Genomic DNA, 26,683 nt, shown 5'->3' with positions numbered 1-26,683 from the left:
CAATCAGAGGACGGAAAAATGCTGACGCTATTCTGGGCCTGCGAGCTGCCCTGCGAGGCGAATACGAAATTTGATTGGTTAAAGAAACAGAGCTGTTTATTAAGGAGACTATGGTAAAAAGGCCAGCAGTACTGATTGTGAAGGCTCTGGGCAGATTAGCTTGACATGGCAGCACATAGAGGTTGAAATCCGATTGGACAAAAAGTTTAACATCCACATCCACGTACTCTTCTCTAAAATCTGTACTCAAAAGTTTAAAATATGTTTACGATTTATACCCAATACTCTGTATTCTATAGCACTACATTACTCTACTGTAGAAACAATGCTCGGTAGTCTGTAATCTTTATCTATACTGTGTAATTTATACCCTACAGTATACTGTATACTCTATAGTGTGTAGGCTATTTCAAAAAAATCACAAAAGCTTTCTCAATTTCCAGGATTGAATCTCTGTCAAAAACAAAAGAAAGACCCTACCAGCCAATGTGAGAACATTCCTATTTGTCGGACAGTTACAATTGTCATCAGTCTTGTCCATCCCATGTTTCCTCCCACTCACAATCTTTTCATTTTGCGGTAGAGAAATCAACACCGATTTTATTATTTTTTCCCCCAAGTAAACTACACCAAGAGAAAGAAATCTGGAGGATTTACATTTTTTTATTTATTTTTATTTTTTTGGTGAAATCGAACAGAACCATCTGAGCCAGATATATACAATCTGTTCCCGAAGCTGAAGAAACGTGTTCGAATGGACGCCATCCAGCGCTCTCGCAAAAAATGCGATTCTCGTCTCGATCGCGTGATCATGTGATTACACGCTAACCTGGCGTCCTCGACGAAGGAAAAATACAGGGGAAATAAATAAAAAAAAATGCTTCAAATGTAAATTCCATTGTGATCCAATTGGACTATGAGGATGATGCTGCTGAGATCTCAAACCTGAAGGAAGACATTTTCAGCTGAAACGCGGAAGCTTGTTTTTTTTGTTGATTTTTTTATTTTATCTCATTGGGTGGCCTGCCGAGAAGACGCTCGTGAGTAATGCAGATCCGTCACTCCAAGCGACAAACAAATAGATCCCTCCGCGCGGTGGACTGACAGGTCTTTTCGAACGTTTTTGTCAAAACAGATCGGGAAACCCTCGCTTGGAAAGAGCCACTGATTAAAAAAATTACTTTCAGTCCGTCACGGTGACATGCAGCTCGTTTAGTGTTTGTGTGGATTCTTGTGTGTGTGTGTGTATCACGCCGGTTTGATGTTTCCCACCAGGCAGGAACTGAGCAAGCGTGAATCCAGAGCGTGGCCTCGGCACACCAAGCTGTGTGCGTGTTCATTAGGACCAGTCGAGGTGGATCGCTTTGAAAGATCAATGGTGGGTCAGAGGGACAGGGTGCACAGCGTGACTCGAGGCCAACGCAGCAACATGCTGCGACCAACTAAAGGTTATCGTCTTCCTGGGGTTGTTTTTTTACTTTTAGGCTTTGTGGCACACAACCGGTTCGGAGATGTTTTCCAAGTGTTTTTTAGTCATGAGGAAGGTTCTTATCATTTTACACCTGATGGAGGAAATGTGGCTGTAGTCATCAGTGATGTGTTTTATAGGGCTGGTAAACTGGGCTTCCAATATCCTGAACCTTTAGTGATGTGTACAGTTTGGTAAGATCTACTTCCTGGTGATGGAAACAACATATGTGTAAAGTTGTGTATAGTCTGATTCCTGGTGTGGTTTTTTTTTTTTTTTTTTTTTTTTAAACGCTTGTAAAGTCAGATTTTTGTTGTATTTTCTCTACACAACAAATGTGTGAAGTTTGTATACTCTGACTTTTGGTGTGTTCTCTATAAAGGACAAATGTGTAAAGTTTGTCTAGTCTAGAATCGACAGACGTGTAAAGTTGTGTAAAATCGGACTTCTGGTATGTTTTATAGAAACAAGAGACATGTAAAGTTGTGTATAGTCTGACTTCCGGTTTGTTATTAAAAGAAAAAAAAAAGACGTAAAGTTGTGTATAGTCTGACTTCTGGTGTGTTTTCTAGAAATGACAGATGTGTTAAGTTGAGAAATGTCTGACTCCTAGTGAATTTGATCGAACGAGAGGCGTGTAAAGTTGTTTATAGTCTGATTCAGTTTTGATTTCGCCTAAACGAGGCGAAATCAAACATTTCAGGACTTACACTCTCGAGCTGTTTGTTCGTTCTTGTTTCCATCAGATGCTCCACAGCTGTCAGTGATGGACTTTGCTTTATTTCTTATTTATTGCAGCACAAATCCCCAGGATGGTGTGAAACACAACCATCATGTTCAATGTTGTTCTGGCCTCCAGAGAAATGGAGAGATTGGAAGAGGCGTTGCTTAGACGGCTGCACTGTTTTGCCAAAAAATCTCATCTACTGTCTTTGGAATGAGCTTCTCTCTCTCTCTCTCTCTCTCTCTCTCTCTCTCTCTCTCTCTCTCTCTCTCTCTTTCTCTTTCTTCTGATGGCATTTCCACATGACCCAAAGACAATAGTCTTGCACTCGATTGCCTGTACATTCAGATATTTAAGGTTGATATAGCAGGAAGGAATGTTCTTCACTATGATTAGATACATTAGTATCCCTCCATTTTTGCTTCTTTTTTCAATTCTGTCATTTTCTTTGCTTTTTTTTTTTTTTTTTTTTGTTACTCCTTTTTCTTTCCATTTTCTATTTTGTTCACTTCATCAATCCCCCGCCTGGAGGAGGCCATCTCTTGAATTCGTAGGGCGAAAAAATAAAGGGTCCAATCGCTCTCCATTTTGAGGTCTGTGAAAGCAAAAAAAAAAATCAATGCCACTTTGGTCCTGAGGGAAATAAATATATTTATAAAAGTGAACCAAAAATATATTCGGTGTGTCGGTTTCTGTTTTTTTCTTTTTTTGATTGGAGAGAAAATGCCCGCTATCAACATTATATGAACAAACATTCGTGGACACCTGACCATAATGTGATATGTGCTTCTTTTTGAACACCCTATTCCACATTTAGGTCCATATTCTTCAAGGAAGTTGTTCCCTAGATATTGTAAAGATCATTCAGGAACTGTACGCCATTACCCCTGACTAGTGCCCCCACCACCATGCTTCACCACATACACTTGTTAGGACTTAAATGGGCAATTTTACCTTCTGCAACATCCTTTGCCATCATTCCTCACCACTCACTTTTTATCTCTCCAGGACCTCCAGGAGACGCCGTGTCTGATCAGTCCTCGGCGGGCGGGACCCTGCCGCACTTTCTGCAGGAGCCCGAAGACGCCTACATCATCAAGAGCAACCCGATCCGGTTGCGCTGCCGAGCCACTCCAGCCCTGCAGATCTTCTTCAAGTGCAACGGGGAATGGGTTCACCAGAACCAACACACGGCCCAGGAGTATATGGACCCGAACACGGGTGAGTATAGGGATATATGTATATATTTCGATGATGAACTTTGTCACGTCAATTCAAGGAGCTTTTATTATCATTTCGACCATATATAGGTGACGCAGTACACAGTGAAATGAGACAACGTTCCTCCAGAACCCTGGCGCTACATAAAACAACATATAGTGACAAATCACACAACACAGAGCTGCATAACAGAACACAGAACTAAAGACTAAAGTAAGTGTCCTCGCCACAAAAAGTGCAAACAGTGCACAGTGCGGGACAGATGCACAAAACACAAAATAGCGCCGCCCAGTGTATCAACTGTATAATATGTTGTACAGTACGATGTGTACTTGTAAACATGAACACAATGTAGTGCAAACAGCAAGAGAAGTAATCGAGAGGTGCAAAACAGCATGTAAACAGTGGTGTCTGGGGTCCGCCTTGTCCCCTGCTCTGAAAGCAGAGTCTCTAGACTTTAGCAGTACTTCGCGGCCTTCTGGTTGGAGCGTGTGGAAACGGTCACGCCATCAACACACTTGCCGATGTAGCTGGTCACTGATGATGTGAACTCCTCCAGGTTGATGGAATCGCCGTTGGTGGATGGAAACCTTCTTCTGGGAGATTTGTGTGGAGATTCATTCAGCCAGAAGGGCATTAGAAGGGTTGCAAAGTTCTGGGAATTTTTAAGACTGGAAACTTTCAAAGGGAATTAATGGGAATAAACTGGGAATTTACAAAATTGCAGGTTAGCTTGTAACAGGAAACTTAAAAAATAAAGATTGTACACTTACTGCAGGCCTACTTAGGCCACGCCCCATACATTCACTGTTCCACCATAGCTGTGTATAAGCTATTGTGCAACAAAAGTCTACTAACAATTAAATCAAAGTAAAAATGTCATAAATCTGTATTAGTTTGCATGCATTTCAGATTATGACCAAGCAAAACATTTATATTCATGTTTGTATATGATACAGTTTATATATATTTCCCCAAATTTCTAATGAATTATCATAAATTCCCATCAATATTTTCTTAATTCCCATAGTTCCCATAGAAAGTTTCCAGAAATTCCAGAAAGCAGTAAGCATTCACAATGAAGATCATTAGGAATGGTTTACAAAAGCTGCAGTCTAGATGGAACTGGATTGGATGTTGCTATGGTTATAGTTGTTCATAATCAGCCAATCAGAATAGCGTATTCTGTATTCCGCTAGTCCACGTTACCTAACGCGTTCGGCAATTTGAAACGCACCCATGCTCAATTAAATCTTTAAAGCAAATCCGACAGAATCCAATCATGGACTCTGTTCTCACATCAGGTGGGAAGAAACCAACTCTCTTCAGAAGGATTTAAGTCACAGCAGCAATCGCTATCAGCAGGTGTCTTTCTACATTACTCCCTTTCGAATGGCACTTTCGCAGCGATTCGGATTCATCTCCGTGCTTTGATCGCCTTTTCGGTCTTTTCAGGTGCGCTGCAACAACCGAAATAAAACCCAACAACGAAATTCGCGACGATTTTCCTTTAATAAAAAAAAAAAAAAAACACTCGCGTTCCAGCCATGTCAAAGAGACGAGCGTCAGGGTTCCTGCAGGGATTTCCAGAATAAAAATCTGCAAGCTAATGCCTGAAACGCACCATGATTATTGTGTATCTGATAACAAGTAAACAAGGGGTTCGTTCTTTATATTTATTTGTTTATTTATTTATAAATATTATTATTATTATAAATGTATAGCCACGATACAGCACCCCTGCAGCACAGATGGTTAAGGGCCTTGCTCAAGGGCCCCAAAGGTGGCAGTTTACAGATACTGGGGCTTAAATACGGCTTTAACACTATTCAAAAGCTCTGCAGCTCCACACAATTTGTCAGAAACAAAGCAAAAAAAACAAAAACAAATGGAAAACCATATTTTATTTTTTTAATTAATGATTCAATCAGTTCTTTCTAATCGGATAAACAAAACGTGAACGAATTTAATTATTGTTAATGCATTTCATTGTTTATTTCTTTTGCTAAGACTGCGCCCAATCGGATTAAACGAGCAATTCAAGTTTGCGCCTATATTGCAATATATAATAAATATATAATAATAATGAGATCGAATTCTTCGATGTCTTATCCTTTTGGCTTTCCAGCTTTCTACATTCTTGTTATTTCACCCGACAGTCTAAGTAACCGAATTCCTTCCCTCCCGAGCTGCGAAATGAGGGACTTAATATCGGCGCTAAAACTCATAACCTCCGATAACGTCGTCCTTTTATAGCGAGCGGCATAATGGATGACAAATACGGCTAGGATTGGATTAGGGCGAGAGAGCGAGGCGCCTCGAATCGAAAAAAAAAAAAGATTGCACTCTATCGATTAGGATGCCGGCCCTCGATGGTGCCGATACGATCTCTTATTTACCGGCGCCCCCAGTTGAGGCTCGGGTGCTGATAAAGCGGCCTGCGGATGCCCTTGAGTTTAATGCGGGAGAGGCGTGGGACGGCGGAGACGCGGGGATAAGCGCCGATTACCCGGCTGACACACTGAAGAGGAGGCGAGCGTGGCAATCTGAGCCCAGATCAACCGTTTCAGACTGTTTTCTGGGCCGGAAAATCAGCAAAGTGAGCGTGAAACGGGTGGAACGCTCAACGGCGCCGTCGCACTGAAGCCGGAATAGATTCGCCGTTACGAGTTTTATCCTTATTCCGACGGAGCACAAACTGTTTGATGTAATCATTGTCGGTTAAAAAGTACCGCGCCATTTCCAATCATACTATAGTACTTTTTTTTCATGGCCTAACAATATTAATAATGACAATAACATATATTTGGTATATTTTCTCACCGAGTCTTTCGTTCGTGTGATTCAATATTAACCTGCATCTACGTGACACTGCAGCTCCAGTCACGTGACCAGCGTACCAATCTCTCGCCATTAAAATTCCACCTCACCTGTGCAAGACTCTAATCTGGGATTAATGTTTGTCGCAAATTCTCACCTCCATGGCACCATCGCTGATAAGAGAGGACGGTCGGACGCCCTGATTGGTTCACACGGTGCTATTAATAATTTATTCTTTTTTTTTTTCTTTCTTTCTTTTTTTTTCTTTTTTTTTTTTTGGAAGAGAAGGAGGTCAGGTTCCTCATCTCTAATTAAGCCCGAGCGCTGTGATTAGGCCAAATCAATCTCAGAGCTGTCTGCTAGTTAAAGAGGCATTAAAACATCACGCTGGGCTGAGCGACGGATGTTCGGACCGTTCGTGTAGTCACGAAGTCTGATTTTTTTTTTTCTTTCTTTTTTTTTTTTTACAATTTATAATATTTACCCGAAAGAATGATCAGCTGCACTACTGCATTGCTGATTTTCAATTCTAAAAACGAATCGGCCAATCGGATCGGAGTGACGTAAGCCGGAGTAAAAGCAGTGAAACAACGTCGTCTAACAAGCTCGCCTCGCGCTCACGCCGTCGGATGATTTGAACGGATGTAAAGCTCCGAACCTCACCGAATCGACACAAACCGAATATAAAACAGTGTCGATTTATACTTACAGCATCCACTGCGTGAACGACGAGCTCCGTGTGCGCGTGAGGAAATAAGGGTCTATTAGCGAACGAAAGCACTGGGACTGAACGTGGTTCTTTTCTCCCACCGACCCGGAGAAAAAAGCCTGAGGTCAGCCGAAGCGAGCGCTGTATAGATTTCCCTCCCACTGCTGCGAGTAACGAGCTCCGTTAATGACTTATGGCAAGTTCGCACCGGGAACTCGAGCGGAATGTCGTGTGTGTGTGTGTGTGTGTGTGTGCTCTTAATGTATATCTGCTATCCTTGAATGCATTACAAGGGTCCATTTTATCCTCTTTCTTATCAGAAAAAGAAACTACCAGAGAAAAATCATTGATATCATATTTGACTCAACTCAAATCCCCACATTTACTTCCCATCCTGAGAAGATGTTCCACTAGATTTTGGAGTACGGATGTAGGTGAGGTGAGGAGGCCTGGGGTCCATTTAGTGTTCCAATTCATCCAAATGGTATTCGGTAGGTTTGAAGCTCCATAGCCGCAGATCTTCCACACACTTCCAACCCATGCAAAATCCTATCTTCATGGACTTGGCTTTGTGCATTGTCCTAGTTCAAGTGAAGGGAAAATTTCATGCCGGAACATCCAATAGACATTGTGTACATTTGTGTGTTTTTATGTTTGTGGTATCAGTTTGGTGAAGAACCAGATGTGGGTGGAAAAGTCATATACTTTTGTCCATATAGGGTCTGTTACATTTTCCAGATTTCTTTGGCACCAGCTTCAAACGTTCAGATCAAGAACTAAGGCAGATCCCTCACGGAAGTGTTGAGCAGTTCATAAACGCAACATTTTGTAGACCAAAACCAGACAAAACTAGGGTTAGGTTTCCTTAGCAACAGGTGCTTTTGCAGGGACTTGAAATAAATCATTTTGTTTGATTGTTGATATGCTAATCTTAACGCTAGTTTATTTTATTTTCATAGCAAAATAAATAACGCTGTAAATGTATATATATATATTATCAAGTTCTTCCTTGGCTCTTATCAATCAAACTAATTCACCAAATCTAATGAGGCATTATAAACACAGACCCGTAATGTGTTTCAGCAGAAAAACCTGCGTCCCGAAATCAGAAGCTGTCACTTCCCGACATGAGAGATTACATTCGCTTCGTCATGATTACAGGCTGCCGGTAAAGCGGAACGGCGTCTGTTTTACCCAGTAAATGGAGGAAAAAATGTTTTTGGAGATTTAGAATTTTTTCATTCTAAAAAAAAAAAAATTTTTTTTAAAAGATAAGTGAGCGATTGTCCTCCCGGAAGCTATTTATCATAGTTTTATCATGTTTTGCATAAAGAAGTATGCAAGAGTGTGAGGGAGGTGGCTGCAGTGCTTCTTGTTGTGCCTCTGTCATCATCTGTTTCTGATAAATGACAGCTGAGAAGCATACGTGCAGCTCATGGACCCGCGGAGCGCCGCGAATAAACAGCAATAAACTGTGTTTATGTAGCACCTTTCATTTGTGATAAAATATCAGGGAATGCACATCCACGAGCATATTACAATAATAAAACATTTACACATACTTATAAGGAAGAAATCATAAACCAGCTCCCCATTTAGCCTTCTACCCCCTCATTTAATCCACCACCTCCTCACTTTAACCCCCTACCTTCTCATTTAATCCACCACTTCCTCACTTCAACCCTCTACCCCCTCATTTAATCCACCACCTCCTCACTTCAACCCTCTACACCCTCATTTAATCCACCACCTCCTCACTTCAACCCTCTACCCCCTCATTTAATCCACCACCTCCTCACTTTAACCCTCTACCCCCTCATTTAATCCACCACCTCCTCACTTCAACCCTCTACCCCCTCATTTAATCCACCACCTCCTCACTTTAACCCTCTACCCCCTCATTTAATCCACCACCTCCTCACTTCAACCCTCTACCCCCTCATTTAATCCACCACCTCCTCACTTTAACCTTCTACCCCCTCATTTAATCCACCACCTCCTCACTTTAACCCCCTACCTTCTCATTTAATCCACCACCTCCTCACTTCAACCCTCTACCCCCTCATTTAATCCACCACCTCCTCACTTCAACCCTCTACCCCCTCATTTAATCCACCACCTCCTCACTTTAACCTTCTACCCCCTCATTTAATCCACCACCTCCTCACTTCAACCCTCTACCCCCTCATTTAATCCACCACCTCCTCACTTTAACCTTCTACCCCCTCAATTAATCCACCACCTCCTCACTTTAACCTTCTACCTTCTCATTTAATCCACCACCTCCTCACTTTAACCTTCTACACCCTCATTTAATCCACCACCTACTCACTTCAACCCTCTACCCCCTCATTTAATCCACCACCTCCTCACTTTAACCTTCTACACCCTCATTTAATCCACCACCTCCTCACTTCAACCCTCTACCCCCTCATTTAATCCACCACCTCCTCACTTCAACCCTCTACCCCCTCATTTAATCCACCACCTCCTCACTTCAACCCTCTACCCCCTCATTTAATCCACCACCTCCTCACTTCAACCCTCTACCCCCTCATTTAATCCACCACCTCCTTACTTCAACCCTCTACCCCCTCATTTAATCCACCACCTCCTCACTTTAACCTTCTACCCCCTCATTTAATCCACCACCTCCTCACTTCAACCCTCTACCCCCTCATTTAATCCACCACCTCCTCACTTCAACCCTCTACACCCTCATTTAATCCACCACCTTCTCACTTCAACCCTCTACCCCCTCATTTAATCCACCACCTCCTCACTTCAACCCCTTTACCCCCTCATTTAATCCACCACCTCCTCACTTTAACCTTCTACCCCCTCATTTAATCCACCACCTCCTCACTTCAACCCTCTACCCCCTCATTTAATCCACCACCTCCTCACTTTAACCTTCTACCTTCTCATTTAATCCACCACCTCCTCACTTTAACCTTCTACCCCCTCATTTAATCCACCACCTCCTCACCTTAACCTTCTACCTTCTCATTTAATCCACCACCTCCTCACTTTAACCTTCTACCCCCTCATTTAATCCACCACCTCCTCACTTTAACCTTCTACCCCCTCATTTAATCCACCACCTCCTCACTTTAACCTTCTACCTTCTCATTTAATCCACCACCTCCTCACTTTAACCTTCTACCTTCTCATTTAATCCACCACCTCCTCACTTTAACCTTCTACCTTCTCATTTAATCCACCACCTCCTCACTTTAACCCTCTACCTCCTCATTTCACCCTCTACCAACACTGACCATCTTTATTTGACCCTCTACCAACCCTCTACCTCCTCACTTTAACAATGACCGCATCATTTAGCTCTCTACCACCTCAGTTAACTGTCTAATTCCTCACTTTAACCCTCTACCTCATTATTTAATCCTCTACCTTCTTACTTTAACCCTCTACCTCTGTATTGAACCCTTGACCCCCTCACTTTAACCCTCTATCTCTTAATTTAATCCTCTGACTCATCATTTTAACCCCCTAAACCCTCACTTTAACCCCCCCCCCCCTTATTTAACCCTCTACCGCTTCATTCAACCCTCTGACTCATTATAACTCACCGAATCCTCATTTTAACCTTCTAACTTTTTATTTAACTCATAACCCCACAATGTGACCCACAACCACTTCACTTTAACCCTTCACCTTCTCACATTAACCCTCTACCTTCTTATTTATCTACCTCCTAACTTTAACCCTCTATCTTCTAAATTTATTTATGTACCTTCTTATTTTAACTCTCAACCTTTTCACTTTAACCCACTACCCCACCCCCTACTTTAACCTTCAATTTTCTCATTTGACCCTCTACCTTTCTCCTTAATTTCACCCTGTCCCTCTTTACTTTACCCCTTTGCCTCCTCACTTTAATCATCTACCTCCTCATTTTATCTCTTTTTTTTTTTCTTAACCGTTTCCTTGCATTTTCTCACACTTGTTTCTACTTTCTTAAATCAACCCCACCAGCTCCTTACCTTATTTCTGTATCTCGTCATCTTAACATTTTACTTCCGGCCTCCTCGTCACCTCAACCCTCTTGATCCTCTACTTGATTCTGTACTCCTCCTTCATTTGAACTCGGTTTTATCTCATCATAACAGCATTTGTTCTAATCCCCCCACCCTCTCTCTGTTGTTCACATCTTAAGCTTCTACATCCCTGTCTTTACTTTCATACCCCTCACCTTGAGACTTCACCTCCTTATTGTATCCCTTACTTTTCCACCCCTTTTCTCATCTTCTCCACCCTCAGTTCTTTAAGTTCTAATCTTAACCATGTTTCTCTTCTTTTTTTTTTAACCAACAACTGAAACCAGCTGAATAATCAGCCTGTTTTCTTGCAAATTCTGCAAGAGTACCATAGAATATTTTTAGGATCTTTTATCCTCATCCATCCTTCCAGCTATGTTCGGACGTTACAGGCTTATTTAAATAGTAGCAAAAGATGGACAGAGGCAGGAGAAGGTATGAACATTTACTTTACATTGTGCCGATCCAAGAATCAGCACTGGCTAGTGAGGGTCAAACAAAAATCAGCCGCAGGCAGGAGCATGCTAATCCATAATCCAAATGAAAGCAGACAGGCTCGGTTCAAACCGGAGAAGAAAAAAAATCGTAAGCTACCAGACCTGGAAAAAACCCGGCTTTAAGGTACAGCAGGAATACGTGCGAGACATCACAGGCGAATGCATTAAACGATTTAATTACAATGCAGAGACACTTTGTATTTTTAGCATAAGATTTACACTGGGATTCAGGGAAGTGATTCAGCCACGAGGAGGTGCGCCACGAACGCTCATAAAAGTTTTCTTCCTATTTTTGGGGGGGATTTTGTACTTTTGCTGTAAAGTCATCAGATTGTTACTTTCTCCACGATAACCGTTTTGGTTTTTTTTTTGGACCTTTTTTTGCTTCAACTCAATTTTCAATTTAATATTTCGATATTGATTTTATGTTTAGCAATCGTTTGGACGGAGGAGGGAAAAAAAAGATTGCGAGTGATTAAACCTGGCTGGAGACGTTGTGTATCTATCAAATCTTTGATAGAACCGGCGCTTGAGGGTTTTTTTTATTCTTCGTCTTTGATCCATCTTAGCTCATTTTTGAAATTCTTTTGCACACTGGCCTTAAATTATTAAAAATGGCCATAACCCAATTCTTTTCCATTTATCAAAAATAGATAAACATTTACACATTTTTAATGAATTCAGTTTTTATTCATTTGAAAATGTAATTTATCATTATTTGTAGTATTATTATTATTATTATTATTATTATTAAAGAAGTACTTTTATTGATCCTAAATAATCCAACACCATATAGTACAAAGTGCAGCCTCTTATTATTTAAAGCAAAGCCTAATAAGGAAATTTGCTTTCTGATGTCTAGAATGAGTGTCGATATACATAAGAATGAAGTGAAATGCCCTTCGGCGAAATGCCCCCCCCCTTTCCAGGCCCCTCTCTTTAATCACGGCTAATACCAAGAATTGAACACGATCTTCTCTGAGAAAGAAAAAAACAACAACAACTTCAGTGTTTAGAAAGGACCGAACCTCGGAGGCTGTGCCGCTTTTACTTCTTTGGTTCACGATATGAGGAGCAGCTGTGAACCGAGAAAGTGCCACCTCCACCCCCACTACCCACCCACCCCAAGGGAGAGCACGATTTAGATTCACAGCATAAAGCAATCTCACCGACTCTCAGGGGAAGATGTTATTAAAAGAATTATCGTGCTAAGCAGAGTACAATATGCAAAAAATGAATTAAACATCTTTTAATCTACGAGCCCCCACAAAGTGTTTTTTTTTTTCTTTTTTATATCCAGCAGTCAGAAAATTGAAAGTTAGGCTGTTTACACAGCAGGTTTTAATAAAATAAAACCAGTGCAAAAATGTCATGTATTTTTCCGAACATTAAAAGGTGCACATGATTGACATAGCCTGCCTTTTTCAAAAACATCCTGGTCTGTTGGCATCCCACAATACAGATAAAAGCTATAAAAGATAAATGGCACTACTGGACATTCCAGATCTTCTGATTTAACATCAGTATCTTAGACTTATTGTGCTAACTGGTGCTGTTCTGACCACCAAGTTAGAGCAAAGAGCAAATGTGAAATTCTGCATGAAACTGGGCAAATCCTCCACAGGAACGTCTGACGTACTGTGATGCCGATGTTTCGAGTGGACACGCACTTTAAGAGCAGAAGAACAGCACTGGAAGACCACGAGAGATCTGGAAGACCTTTGACGGGCTCCACGAAGCTTTCAGCAACTTGTGCATCTTACTTCCGCTTCCACGCTACATGCCAGATTTCTGTTCGTTCTTCCCAAACATGAAGTTCCACTTGTTTTCTTGCTTTCTCCAGTCACTAGAACCCTGTGTAATAAGTTCGCCAAACTCCCCAATCATTTTCCATGTTTCTTAGTTTCCTCCACTTTCGGAACTTTCCAACTGCATGTGATCTGCCCCCCATGCAGATACCCTGCAGGATCTTCCCAGCAAGACATGGCTAACTACAAAGACTTTGGTCTTACTTTCTACAGAGCCATGGAGTCGACTGGGGTTCTCTGTTGTGTACCGAAATTAGGAACGTGTGTTGCTCATTTTCTAAGCTTATTGCACAGGATTGTCTTGGAGAAGAGCACAGCTATCATACTGAGCAAAGAGACCAGGTTTGATTCATTTCTAGACTTTTACTGGTTAACTTTATGATGAAATCTGGACCAAAGAATACAAGGGCAACCTGATTTTTTGGCTCCACCATCTAACGTAAGATCCCAAGATCCCAACGGCCTCAAATATAAAACTTTCCCAAGTCCAAGAGGGGAAGCCACTTGCCTCAAAGCTGAAAGTAGAAAAATATGTGAAAAAAGTCTGGAAAGTCTCTCAGGAATCGCAGCCTAGAGACCGTAACTTAGCCAGCCACAAGAGCCAGCTTTGCTCAAGTGTCCCCAAATTCTCAGTCTGTAATAGCATTATCACAGAAAATCACACCTTCACTTTTTTTTCCTTTTAAGCAAACCATTAATGGAAGCAAGTGCGGCTCTATACCTCTTTATTCTCTTGCAGCTCTTGGGTTCCATAACCATTTTCCCTTTCTTGTATTCTCTGTTGAAAAATACAGAGCAGTCTAACCAGCTGCTAAAACCCACGCCGTGCTTCTCAAACCTTGACAAGCGTTTATTTCCACTTTGCATCCATACCCGGTTGGCTGTTTTCTTTTTTTTTGGTCCCGTGAGGCACCTAGCCTTCGTCCTTCGCTGAAGTTTGTGTGCCATGTGCTGCTGGAAGGAAGCTAAGACCATGATGCAGGTTGACATTAATGCACTACTGAATCTCGGCACTAAAGTGAAATGTCATGTCCATTTGTGGAGTGGACTGAGTCACTTAGTAAGGGCTACACACAAACACACCCACACACATAGTGAAACATCTGCCTAAGAGCCAAAACGATGCTGTTTTTTTATTATTATAACCACTCTCGGCATTGAACTCTCAATGAATTAAGAAAGAAATGCAGAAAGAAAGAAAGTAGGTAACAGACAACAAACTGGATGAATGCAAAATGAACAGAAGAAATGATACTTTGCAGTGGGAACATTGAGGTAAATGAAGGTACACTGAGGTGCACTGAGCCACATTGAGGCACACTGAGGTACATTGAGGCACATTAAGGTAAACTGAGGCACAATGAGGTGCATTAAGGTACACTGAAGTACACTGGAGTACAATAAGCTACACTGAGGTACACTAAGATACATTGAGGTACACTGTGGCACCCGGACGTACACTAAGGAACATTGAGGTACATTAAGGTACACTGAGGCACAATGAGGCACATCAAGGTACACTGAGGCATATTGAGGTACATAAAGGTACACTGAGGCACAATGAGGCACATCAAGGTACACTGAGGCATATTGAGGTACATAAAGGTACATTGATGTACATTAAGGTACAGTGAGTCATACTGAGGTACATTGAGGTACACTGAGGCATATTGAGGTACATTAAGGTACACTGAGGCATTTTAGGGTACATAAAGGTACATTGAGGTACATTATGGTACAGTGAGGCATATTGGGGTACATCAAGGTACACTGAGGCATATTGAGGTACATTAAGGTACACCAAGGCATATTAAGGTACATAAAGGTACATTGAGGTACATTAAGGTACAGTGAGGCATATTGAGGTACACTGAGATAAACTGAGGGACATTAAGGTACACTGAGGCATATTAAGGTACATAAAGGTACATTGAGGTACATTAAGGTACAGTGAGGCATATTGAGGTACACTGAGATAAACTGAGGGACATTAAGGTACACTGAGGCATATTAAGGTACATAAAGGTACATTGAGGTACATTAAGGTACACTGAGGCACATTGAGATACACTGAGGCACATTGAGGTACATTAAGGTACACTGAGGCACATTGAGGTACATTAAGGTACACTGAGGCACATTGAGGTACACTGAGATACCCTGAGGCACATTGAGGTACATTAAGGTACACTGAGGCACATTGAGGTACACGGATATACACTGAGGTACATTGAGGTACATTAGGGTACACTGGAGTACAATAAGCTACACTGAGGGACACTAAGATACATTGAGGTACACTGTGGCACCCGGACGTACACTGAGGAACACTGAGGTACATTACGGTACACTGAAGTTAATTGTGGCATACTGGGGTACATTACGGTACTATGAAGTACACTGACATACATTAAAGCACATTTAGGGACACTGAGGCACATAGAAATAACTTTATTGTTTTCTCTCCATTTCTGAGAAAATATGCACTGATTGAAAGACAAGCACAGTAGCTTGTAATTCTCTTATCTATCAGATACGATGGAAGATATCTCCTGGCTAATCGTCTGTTAGCGCTGCACACTCACTCGCCTGCGTTCACACTCGCTCGCAGAGCCATCTGCTCAAGAAACTCCAGCATTAGCTTCGTGCGTCGTGATTAACTCGTGCTCGTGACTGGATCAAACATTTCCTGAGCACGTAAACAAACACGAGAGCGTCGTAAAAAGAGCTTTTATACCCCAACCAGCCTGCTATTTACTACGCGAGCGAAAGCGAGAGAGAGAGAGAGAGAGAGAGAGAGAGAGAGAGAGAGAGAGAGAGAGATGGAGAGAGGGATGTCAGAGTAGCATGGCGCTAAAACCATCACTTTGAAGAACAGAGTTTCCATTCTGCCTGTGAAAAGTATCTTCTCTTTTATCTTTCAATCACACCTTCCTTGCTTCACTTGATCCTTTGGCCTTATCAGTTATTTCTTTTGATTATCTATCCATCTATCCATCCATCACACCTCTCTCCTTCGTTCCAGCCTTCTTCCTCTCCTTCATTGTTGTTGTCCTTTATGTGCTCTGAGTTTTATTCTTTCTCTCACACACACAAATTCTGAAGGAAGGAAGGAAGGAAGGAAGGAAGGAAGGAAGGAAGGAAGGAAGGAAGGAAGGAAAAAAAGGAGGAAAGGAAGGAAGGAAGGGATAAAGAACAAACGAATGAATCAAAATACACAAAAGTAGAGGAGAAAAAAAGAAAAGCAGGAAGGAAGGAAGGAAGAAATTACAGACAGAAAAAGAAAGGGATAAAGAATAAACGAAAGTACACAGAAGTGAGGAAGGAAGGAAGGAAGGAAGGAAGGAAGGAAGGAAGGAAGGAAGGAAGGAAGGAAGGAAGGAAGGAACAAAGAAGGAAGGAACAAATTTAAGTGAAAATAAAGTGTTTCTCTCATTCATCTACTCTCAGAATCCTGCTGGAATTTAATAAGCGACAGTGTGTGTGCGTGTGTGTGTGTGTGTGTGTGTGTGTGTGTGTGTGTAAGAGAGAGAGAGAAATATGAGGAACATTACATTGTTGTCGTTGTTGCCCTCAGCAGACATCTTTTCCTCTCTAATCCACCGCATGAAAAACTCCAGGGAACAGAATCACACACACAGATGAAAGACCCCGAGACCCACGAGTCCGAGTAGAAATGGAAGCCGTTCCCACGGCGACACCGAGTCGCAAATCCGAGGAGAAAATCCTGCAAGTTTATTCTGAGCGACTTCAAACATACAACAAGCTGCTTAAAGAGAGAGAGAGAAAGAGAGAGAGAGAGAGAGAGAGAGAGAGAGAGAGAGAGAGAGAGAGAGAGAGAAAGTACTTTCTTTCTTCAACATGTCACTTCTTTCTCTCTCTCTTTCTCCAGCATTACGCTGCTCTCTCGCTCTCACAGCAATCAAAATCCCCCAATCAAACAAGTCCAAAAAACAGAGCAATAAAAAGTGATAGCATCAATTCTTCTATCGTTCTTTCCATCATTCCATTAACTGCTCCATCAATTCTTTCTTCTCTTCTTATTCCTTCCTTTAATTGGTTTTCTTCCATTAGTCTATCCTTCCTTTAATCCTTTATTCTTTCTTCCCATCTATCCATCCATCCCTGCATTCCATCTTTCCTTTAATCCTTCACTCCGTTCTTGCTTCCTTTCCTCTTTATTTGATCTTTTGGCCTCATCAGTTCTTTCTTTTGTCCATCCATCCAATTTCTCTCCCTCTTTCCTTCCTTCCTGCATCTTTCTTCTTTTTTTCTTTTCTCTATTTCCTTTCTTTCGTCTATCCCTATATCACCATATATCAGTTTATCTCCATCTATGTTTTTTTTTTTTTATAATATCCATTTTCCTGCCTTCAGTTCTTCTTTCCTTCTGTCTTTCCTTCCATAAATGCATATTTTTTTTCAATTCTTCATTCCATCTTTTAATCTTATCATTCAGTCAGTCCTTCCTCACTTCTCTTCCTGGTCACTTGATACGTTGGTCTCACCCATTCCATTCTTTTGTCAATACATCCATCCATCCATCCATCCATCCATCCATCCATCCATCCATCCATGCAGCCATCCATCACTTCTTCCTCCCTTTTTCCAGCCTTCATCATTTCCAGCCGTTATCCAACCTTTGCATCTTTCCTTTTTTTTCCCCCTTTTTTTCCTCTTTTCCTTTCTCTTTCCATCCATCCCTGTTTTTTTTTTTTATTTAAACCATGTTTGGAGTTCAGCGCATTTTATTGACTCATTTTAGTTCTGCAGCTTTCAGAGCACGGGCGACAAAACAGAAAGGAAAGAGAAAAGAAAAAAAAAAAGAAAAATCGAGGAAGAAAGGAAGGAATGATCCAACCCCTGAACTGAACACACATGAAAGACGATAAAACTCAACAATATGAAGAACAACAGAACAACCAGAGCGTGTTTATAAACTTTCTCCTCCGACTGACTTTTCATCAGAAGCGTGCGCCGGTGAACACGTGAAGGTACAGAACGGTGTAAAACGTCCACACCGCTGCGACCCTTAAACCAGGTCTCAGAAGTCGCTCGTGTACTTGTGTGTGTGTGTGTGTGTGTGTGTGTGTGTGTGTGTGTGTGTGTGTGTTGACCTGCTTTTCTGCTTACCACAGTGGTAAAGAGTTACTGTTGCACTCACTAGGGTATATTTTCTCTCGGTGTAATTCTCTCTTTCTCTTTGTGTGTGTGTGTGTGTGTGTGTTCAGGTTTGAAAGTGCGAGAGGTGATGATAAACGTTTCTCGGCAGCAGGTGGAGGATTTTCATGGCCCCGAGGATTATTGGTGCCTCTGCGTGGCCTGGAGTCACCTGGGCACGTCCAAGAGCCGCAAAGCCACCGTGCGCATCGCCTGTGAGTGCTAAACACACACACACACACACACACACACACACACACACACACACACACATACTGTACACACTGCCTTCAAGTATAGGAAATGAAGCAATTAGCTCCTGACCAACAACAACAACACTGTAGTGTAGAAGGAAGGAAGGAAGGAAGGAAGGAAGGAAGGAAGGAAGGAAGGAAGGAAGGAGGAAGGTGGAAAGGAAGGAACAAAGAAGGAAGGAACAATGAAGGAAGGAACGAAGAAAGAAGGAAGGAAGGAAGGTGGAAAGGAAGGGGGGTATGAACAAAGAAGGAAGGAAGGAAGGAAGGAAGGAAGGAAGGAAGGAAGGAAGGAAGAAAACAACAAAGAAGGAAGGAACAAAGAAAGAAGGAACAAAGAAAGAAGGAAGGAAGGAAGGTGGAAAGGAAGGGGGTATGAACAAAGAAGGAAGGAAGGAAGGAAGGAAGGAAGGAAGGAAGGAAGGAAGGCAGGAAGCAACAAAGAAGGAAGGAACAAAGAAGGAAGGAAGGTGGAAAGGAAGGAAGGAATGAACAAAGAAGGAAGGAAGGAAGGAAGGAAGGAAGGAAGGAGGGAACGAACGAACGAAAGAAAGAAAGAAGGAAGGAAGGGTGGAAGGAATGAAAGAAGGAAGGAAGGATGGAAGGAAGGAAAGAAAGAAAGAAAGAAAAAAGAACTGCAGGAAGGAAGGAAGGACATTGTGCCCAAAAGCAGCTACATGAAGATCTGCTATTCGTGGGTTGGAAGTGCAGGAGGATTTGAGTGACCTGCTCTTGAGCTCTGCCCCTCAACCTTTCATCAGTACCTGATTTTTCTAACACTCCTGTGGTTAAATGAATCTTCACAAATCTCCACAAAAAATCTAGTGGAACATTATCCCAGAAGAATGGAAGGTAATTTAAACAGCAAATGGAGATTACATGTGAACTAGGATGCTCGAAAAACAACTTTTCCCCCATAGTGTGCAAAATGCTTTCGCTGAACTTTCTGGAAAAAAGAAAGATATATATATGGGAAGGAAAATCTATTTAGAGAAGCAACATTGAGCGTAAGAACACGGCGTGCTTTATTACCAATTCCTTATTATGCATCGAAGGTCGTGCATCCAGATTCCTGCAGAGAACCCGAGCGATGAGGTGCAGACAAGAGCCGTGTCACTCTTTCCTTCTCCCGTGTTTCGCTTTTGTTTTGCGGATGTACTGCATATATTCCTATATGGCGTATATTCATTTATTCACCAGTGTAGCTTTCAATAATGTAACAGTTATTTTTCAAATGATTTATTAATCAGAGCGACGATTTGAACAAAGGAATATGGTATTAAATGCTGAATAATGGATCAGGATTATTTATGGATAGTAATGTGCCTCGAGGTGTAATCACCGCTTTCTGAATATTCATTCACCGCTCCACATCATTCAGCTCGCATCGAAACTTTCTGATTTCCCCCCGTTTTTATTCTTAACAAAGATCATTTGTAAAAACTGAATATCCACACTGTCGTACCATACGGCCCCTGATGTCAAACCCCAAACCCTCAGACTGAATCCAGCCTCAGCTCATTTTCCACTTCCAAATCCAGAAAATAATAACACCAAACATCTCCCTCGAGAGAGGGAGGGAGGGAGGGAGAGGGGAAAGAAAAAGAAAGAAAGAACAAAAATGGATGGATGGATGGATGGATGGATGGATGGATGGATGGATGGATGAAAGTACACACTGAAAGAAAGAAAGAGTATGAATGCATAAATGAATTAATGTACACAGAAAGAAAGAAAGAAAGAAAGAAAGAAAGAAAGAAAGAAAGAAAGAAAGAAAGAAAGAAAGAAAGAAAGAAGATAGAAAGATAAATGGATGGATGTGTGAAAGTTCACAAAAAGAAAGAAAGAGAGAAAGAAAGAGAGAAAGAAAGAAAGAAAGAAAGAAAGAAAGAAAGAAAGAAAGAAAGAAAGAAAGAAAATGGATGGATGGATGGATGGATGGATGGATGCCTGAAAGTACAAACTGAAAGAAATAAACTAAGAAGGTAAGAGATTGAATAAAATAATTAATTAATTAATTACTGAGAAAGAAAGAAAGAAAGAAAGAAAGAAAGAAAGAAAGAAAGAAAGAAAGAAAGAAAGAAGATGGATAAATGGATGGATGTGTGAAAGTTCACAAAAAGAAAGAAAGTAAGAAAGAAAGAAAGAAAGAAAGAAAGAAAGAAAGAAAGAAAGAAAGAAAGAAAGAAAGAAAGAAAAAGAAAATTTATGAATCAATGAATGAAAGCACACAGAAAGAAAGAAAGAAAGAAAGAAAGAAAGAAAGAAAGAAAGAAAGAAAGAAAGAAAGAAAGAAAGAAGATGGATGGATGGATGGATGGATGAAAGTTCACAAAAAGTAAGAAAGAAAGAAAGAAAGAAAGAAAGAAAGAAAGAAAGAAGATGGATAAATGGATGGATGTGTGAAAGTTCACAAAAAGAAAGAAAGTAAGAAAGAAAGAAAGAAAGAAAGAAAGAAAGAAAGAAAGAAAGAAAGAAAGAAAAAGAAAATTGATGAATCAATGAATGAAAGCACACAGAAAGAAAGAAAGAAAGAAAGAAAGAAAGAAAGAAAGAAAGAAAGAAAGAAAGAAAGAAAGAAAGAAAGAAAGAAGATGGATGGATGGATGGATGGATGGATGGATGAAAGTTCACAAAAAGTAAGAAAGAAAGAAAGAAAGAAAGAAAGAAAGAAAGAAAGAAAGAAAGAAAGAAAGTACACACAAAAAAAAAGAATGAATATATTTCGTTTAATTTTTAATTTTTGTAATTTTTGGTATTATTTTAAACATTGTACATGAACACTAAAAACATCTAAGCCATTAAATATAAATTACAAAAACGTCCATACGACGTGTAAACATGCGAGTAGAAATAGAATCTGAAAACATCACAATCAATTAAAACAAAATGAACAAAACCATGTGTTGAATTATTTCGTAAACGAAAGCATGTTTTAATCGACCCGAAATGTTTTCCGGATCTTCAGTCAATTGGACTGGTTTTTCAGATCACAGGTGTTCCTTCTCTTCATCTGCCACATGTTTCTTGGGCCTTTTTCACGTGCTTTAGACCTTCAGTTCTCTTGGGCAGAGCAAAGGGTGAGTTAAAAGGGGTGTACAAACTTTTGACTGGTACTGCAAGCTCCTTCACACTAATCACACTAATACAGCAGCTGCAGTTCACAAATGTGCGCTAGTCGTCGTGTGTGTGTGTGTGTGTGTGTGTGTGTGTGTGTGTGTGTGTGTGTGTGTGTGTGTAGCACCAGAACCTCTGGTGCGTTAAATTACTCTGTCACTCCAGCGTGCGGTATTAATTTTTATACAGTATTTTGCTGTTTTGTTTCTTTGCTTAGACGCCCTGTGTGGTTTATTTGTTTAGTTTATTTGTTAGGGTTTCTCCTGTAGAGAGCTGTAGAGAGCGCCCCTCAGTGCGACCTCTCAGCGACAGAACAGAAAGCGGTTTGAGGCGTTTCTGTGTGAGCGCCTCTGATCCGGGGAGTGTAGGAGCGAGAACGCAGAGCTGAACACTGCAGAACTGTCACGCGTACTGAAATACACACAGCTACTCAAAGCCCTGTTCTCTCTCTCTCTCTCTCTCTCTCTCTCTCTCTCTCTCTCTCTCTCTCTCTCTCTCTCTCTCTCCTCCGCTAGCTCGCTGCTACTTCCTTTCATTCTCTTATGCTGACGCTGAAAATGTCAGACTCCAGCTATAGTATCAAATTCAAACCAGTTTTTGGTTTGGTATCATTTTGCAATACACACACACACACACACACACACACACACACACACTGCAGATAGCAGGATAGGAAGGATAGATAGAAGGATAGCTAAAAGTACACACAAGACAGACATAATGAATAAAAGTACACAAAGAAAGAAAGAAAGAAAGAAAGAAAGAAAGAAAGAAAGAAAGAAAGAAAGAAAGAAAGAAAGAAAGAAAGAACGAACGAACGAACGAACTAATGAATTAATGAATAAATGAATGTACAGAGAAAGACAGAAAGAAAGAATGAAAGAATGGAAGAATGAAAGAATGGACAAACTAATGAATAAATGAATGTACACACAGAAAGAAAGAAAGAAAGAAAGAAAGAAAGAAAGAAAGAAAGAAAGAAAGAAAGAAAGAAAGAAAGAAAGAAAGAAAGAAAGAATGAAAAAAAGGACAAACTAATGAATAAATGAATGTACACACAGAAAGAAAGAAAGAAAGAAAGAAAGAAAGAAAGAAAGAAAGAAAGAAAGAAAGAAAGAAAGAAAGAAAGAAAGAAAGAAAGAAAGATCCTATACTACTTTTAGTCCGTATTTGCTGTAAGAATAAACTCCACTCTTCTGAAAAAATGTTTGGAAAGAAGTTTCATTGAACCAGAACTGCAGTGACTGAGTGTAGGTGAGGTAAGAAGGCCTTTGGGTGCTGTTTCAATTCATCCTATAGGTGTTTAGAGCTCTGTAGCAGGCCATTTTAGATCTTCCAGCCCATATAAAGCATATCTTCATGAAGCAGGCTTTGTGCACAGGAACAGGTTTAGTGAGGGGAAAATTACAGTTTGTGGAAAAACTACATTCCCTGAAAAAGTCCGCATCAAGCAGAGTCTTCTGCATCAACAATCAGAAATGAAGTCCTGGTATATCATATGTAATTTATATATTCTCTCTCTCTCTCTCTCTCTCTCTCTCTCTCTCTCTCTCTCTCTCTCTCTCTCTCTCTCTCTCTCTCTCTCTTTTTCTCGGCAGACCTGCGTAAGAACTTCGAGCAGGACCCACAGGGGAAGGAAGTTCCCATTAGGGGCATGATCGTTCTGCACTGCCGGCCTCCAGAGGGTGTTCCTGCTGCTGAGGTACTGTGTGTGTGTGTGTGTGTGTGTGTGTGTGTGTGTGTGTGTGTGTGTGTGTGTGTGTGTGTGTGTGTGTGTGTGTGTGTGTGTGTGTGCATGCCCTTCTCTCTCAGTGTATTTTTCTGCCTGGTTGCTGATAGATAATGTTGAACTTGAGCACATGCCCTGAGGTTTAATCATGCAGAGGTACACAGTAGGGGTCATGAACATACACACAAATGACAGGTACACACTGTGGGTGTGTGTGTGTGTGTGTGTGTGTGTGTGTGTGTGTGTGTGTGTGTGTGTGTGTACACGTGCAATCAGGTTAGACTCTCAGCAGGTTGTTAATCACGCCTGAAATGGAGGTGCCATGTCACTTTTCCCTTCCTCGAGTGCTCTTTTTGCCCTTTAGTCCACATTACAGTGCGTAACTGTTTTGCTCCTTTCACACTGCCAAATGGCCATGGGCACGTTCTTATTTCGTTGCATACGTCAGTTTATCTTCGCAGGAAAAAACGTAGGCAAATCCAGGAACGTCAATAATAAAACAAAAGGACAAAAAAAGGTCATACACAAATGCATCACACAACTCGATAGGACAAGGACATGTAAAAAAATGAGGTAACTAGTGCTAGGAACAAGAAATCGGAGACACACTTTACAAAGTTTCATACTTTGCAAAGGTTCGAAAGGAACAGGGTGGAACTTGTTTAACCAATACGAGGAGACAATGCAAATGAGATGGAGGCACTTTTGACAAAAGACCAGAATGGTCAGTCATCACCTGTACTTTGTATACAGCTGTGCCTTATTTCATATGTGGGGGTAACAAAGGCAACAAATGCTATGCTATGGGGAGTCTATTGGATGGAAGGTCTTGGAGTCTCTGTCTTGTAGGATATACCAGAGACAAGTCCCGGTGAGCGCTAACCAATGGACATCTTTGTTAGTCTCTGCTCCTGAAGACTAAGCCCTGCATCGCTGCTTAGGTACATCAGTTCTAGTGCCTATGCTTGCATCTTGCCTGAATTATTTTTGTCAATACCAACCTGTAAGGATTGTTGATTTTGTTAATTGGGTAGTTTGGTGAACCTCAAAGCTGTGTCCTCTACTAGGATTAGGGTTTTATCTTCAACTGCCAGATAACTTGAACATAATTGTTGCAGGGCAACTGTGCCTTCATTGGTGGAAGTTGCAAAGGTGAGAATGTGAGCCCAGATTTTTCTCCCCTTGGCAACAAATTCTCTGGCAATTTTTAAGATCCACATGAAAGGAACAAACAAGGCAGGTCAACTGTTTCTTCATTGGTGGGGGTTGAAATAGTAAAAGCTTGGGAATGTCAGCCCAAATTTCTCTGCCCTCTAAAATTCTAGGCTGGGGGGGTTCTCCAGTCATTCTAATGCCAAATTTGTCATGGAATCTCTCTAGTTCCTGGTGAAGCCCAGCGTCAATGCATACCGTAGGTACATTGGTTCTGGTGCCTGTATTTGCAACTTATCTGAACTTTTTTCTGCTGGATTGATGACTGGTACCTTTGTTGATTGGGTAATTTAGTGAGCCTCAAGGCTGTCTCAGCAAGAGCTTAATCCTCCCAATAGGGTATGACTTTGTGAAACAGTTTTAAGGGTAGATGTCCGACATAGAGCAATATTAAAGACCTACACGAAAGGTCTACAAACAACAGCACAACTGTTCTTTTATTGGTGGGGGTTGCAATGTTAAAAGCCTGGGAATGCCAAAAGTTCTAGGCATGGGGTTCTCCAGACATTCCCATGCCAATTTTGTTATGTAATCTCTCTAGGTCCTGGAATCTCGGTCCAGTGGGATATACCAAAAACAGCTCTGGTGAGAGCTAACCAGCTAACCTCTTCTGGAGTCTTTGATCTTGGAGAGTAAGCTCAGCATCAATGCGTAGGTGCATCTGTTCTGGTGCCTGTATTTGCAACTTGCCTGAACTTCTTTCTGTATTTTGCAAACTGTGAGGATTGATGGCTTTGTTGATTGTGGTTTGGTAAAATTTAAGGCTGTGTCCCTTTGCTAGGATTAGGTTTTTATCTTTATTTAAAAACTGCCAAAGAACTTAAACATTGTTATAGCCGGGAAATTGTTCCTCCATTGGTGGAGGATGCAATGTTGAGAAAGTCAGCCTGAGATTTCTCTTCCCTCAGTCACAAGTTCTAGGCTTGGGGGTTCTCCAGACATTCCCATGGAATCTCTCTAAATCCTGGGGTCTCTGTCCAGTGGGATATGCCAGAGGCAGTCCTGGTGAGACCAAACCAGAAACATCTTCTGAAGTCTCTGCTCCTGGAGAGTAAGCCCAGCATCACTGCATAGGTACATCAGTTCTGTATGCTCCAACCTGTGAGGATTGATGACCTTGTTGATTGGGTAGTTTTGTAAATCTGAAGGCTGTGTCAGCAAGAACTTAATCCTCTCAATAGTGTATGACTTGGCTAAACGGATCTGAGGGTAAATGTCAGACACAGAGCAATTTTAAAGACCCACATGAAAGGTACAAACAAGGCAGTGTCTGCAGCCCGTTTTAGGGTTACCATGCCATCTGGTAATATTTGCAAAAGAGCACCAGCAGACCATTCTACTGATGAAATCTGACTTATATTACCCCAAAAATGTGGCAAGGAGCCATTTTGTGGGCTCGCCACCTTCAGGCAACAGGGATGTGATTGATAGATAGATAGATAGATAGATAGATAGATAGATAGATAGATAGATAGATAGATAGATAGATAGATAGATAGATAGATAGATAGATAGATAGATAGATAGATAGATAGATAGATAGATAGATAGATAGATAGATAGATAGCTGCATAGCTTTTACTGCTGAATAGAAATACAAAGAATCTGCCTGACTGCACTAGCCTCATACCACTAGGTTACACTTGCAACAAAATAAAGCCCATACAGTACACGGAATACATTAGTCCGAATCCAGTACAAGCATTTTGTTATTATTCGTGCACCCCAGTGTTGCAGTGGCATTTTCTGCTCTGCAGGAGAATGCAGGCGCTGCAAATATGGACCGATATAGCGGATTTTTTTTACACACTCGAGTGCCACAATGGACATACTGTGCAGTAGAATTGGTGTGACCTTTTAAAGAGATATGAGTTCCTGATGTGAGCCATTACAGCGGTCCCTGAAG

The 26,683-nt window shown here is 41.2% G+C and overlaps 1 protein-coding gene across 5 annotated transcripts in view; it reads left to right on the top strand.

Annotated features, from left to right (window-relative positions):
• The window catches only part of unc5db (unc-5 netrin receptor Db), a 249,279-nt gene that overhangs the window by 181,552 nt on the left and 41,044 nt on the right, over positions 1-26,683 (top strand). For all 5 annotated transcript variants that reach the window (XM_083526367.1, XM_083526366.1, XM_083526365.1 and 2 more), the window contains 3 exons: positions 3,201-3,413; positions 18,537-18,680; positions 23,435-23,538. In XM_083526367.1, coding sequence (XP_083382493.1) covers positions 3,201-3,413; positions 18,537-18,680; positions 23,435-23,538 — 461 coding nt within the window. The remainder of the gene's footprint in view (positions 1-3,200; positions 3,414-18,536; positions 18,681-23,434; positions 23,539-26,683) is intronic.

Source organism: Silurus aristotelis (genome assembly GCF_946808225.1).
Source record: "Silurus aristotelis genome assembly, chromosome: 23".
NCBI lineage: Eukaryota > Metazoa > Chordata > Actinopteri > Siluriformes > Siluridae > Silurus > Silurus aristotelis.
Note: the sequence above shows the minus strand (reverse complement) of the source record. Positions and strands in the feature narration are given on the sequence as shown.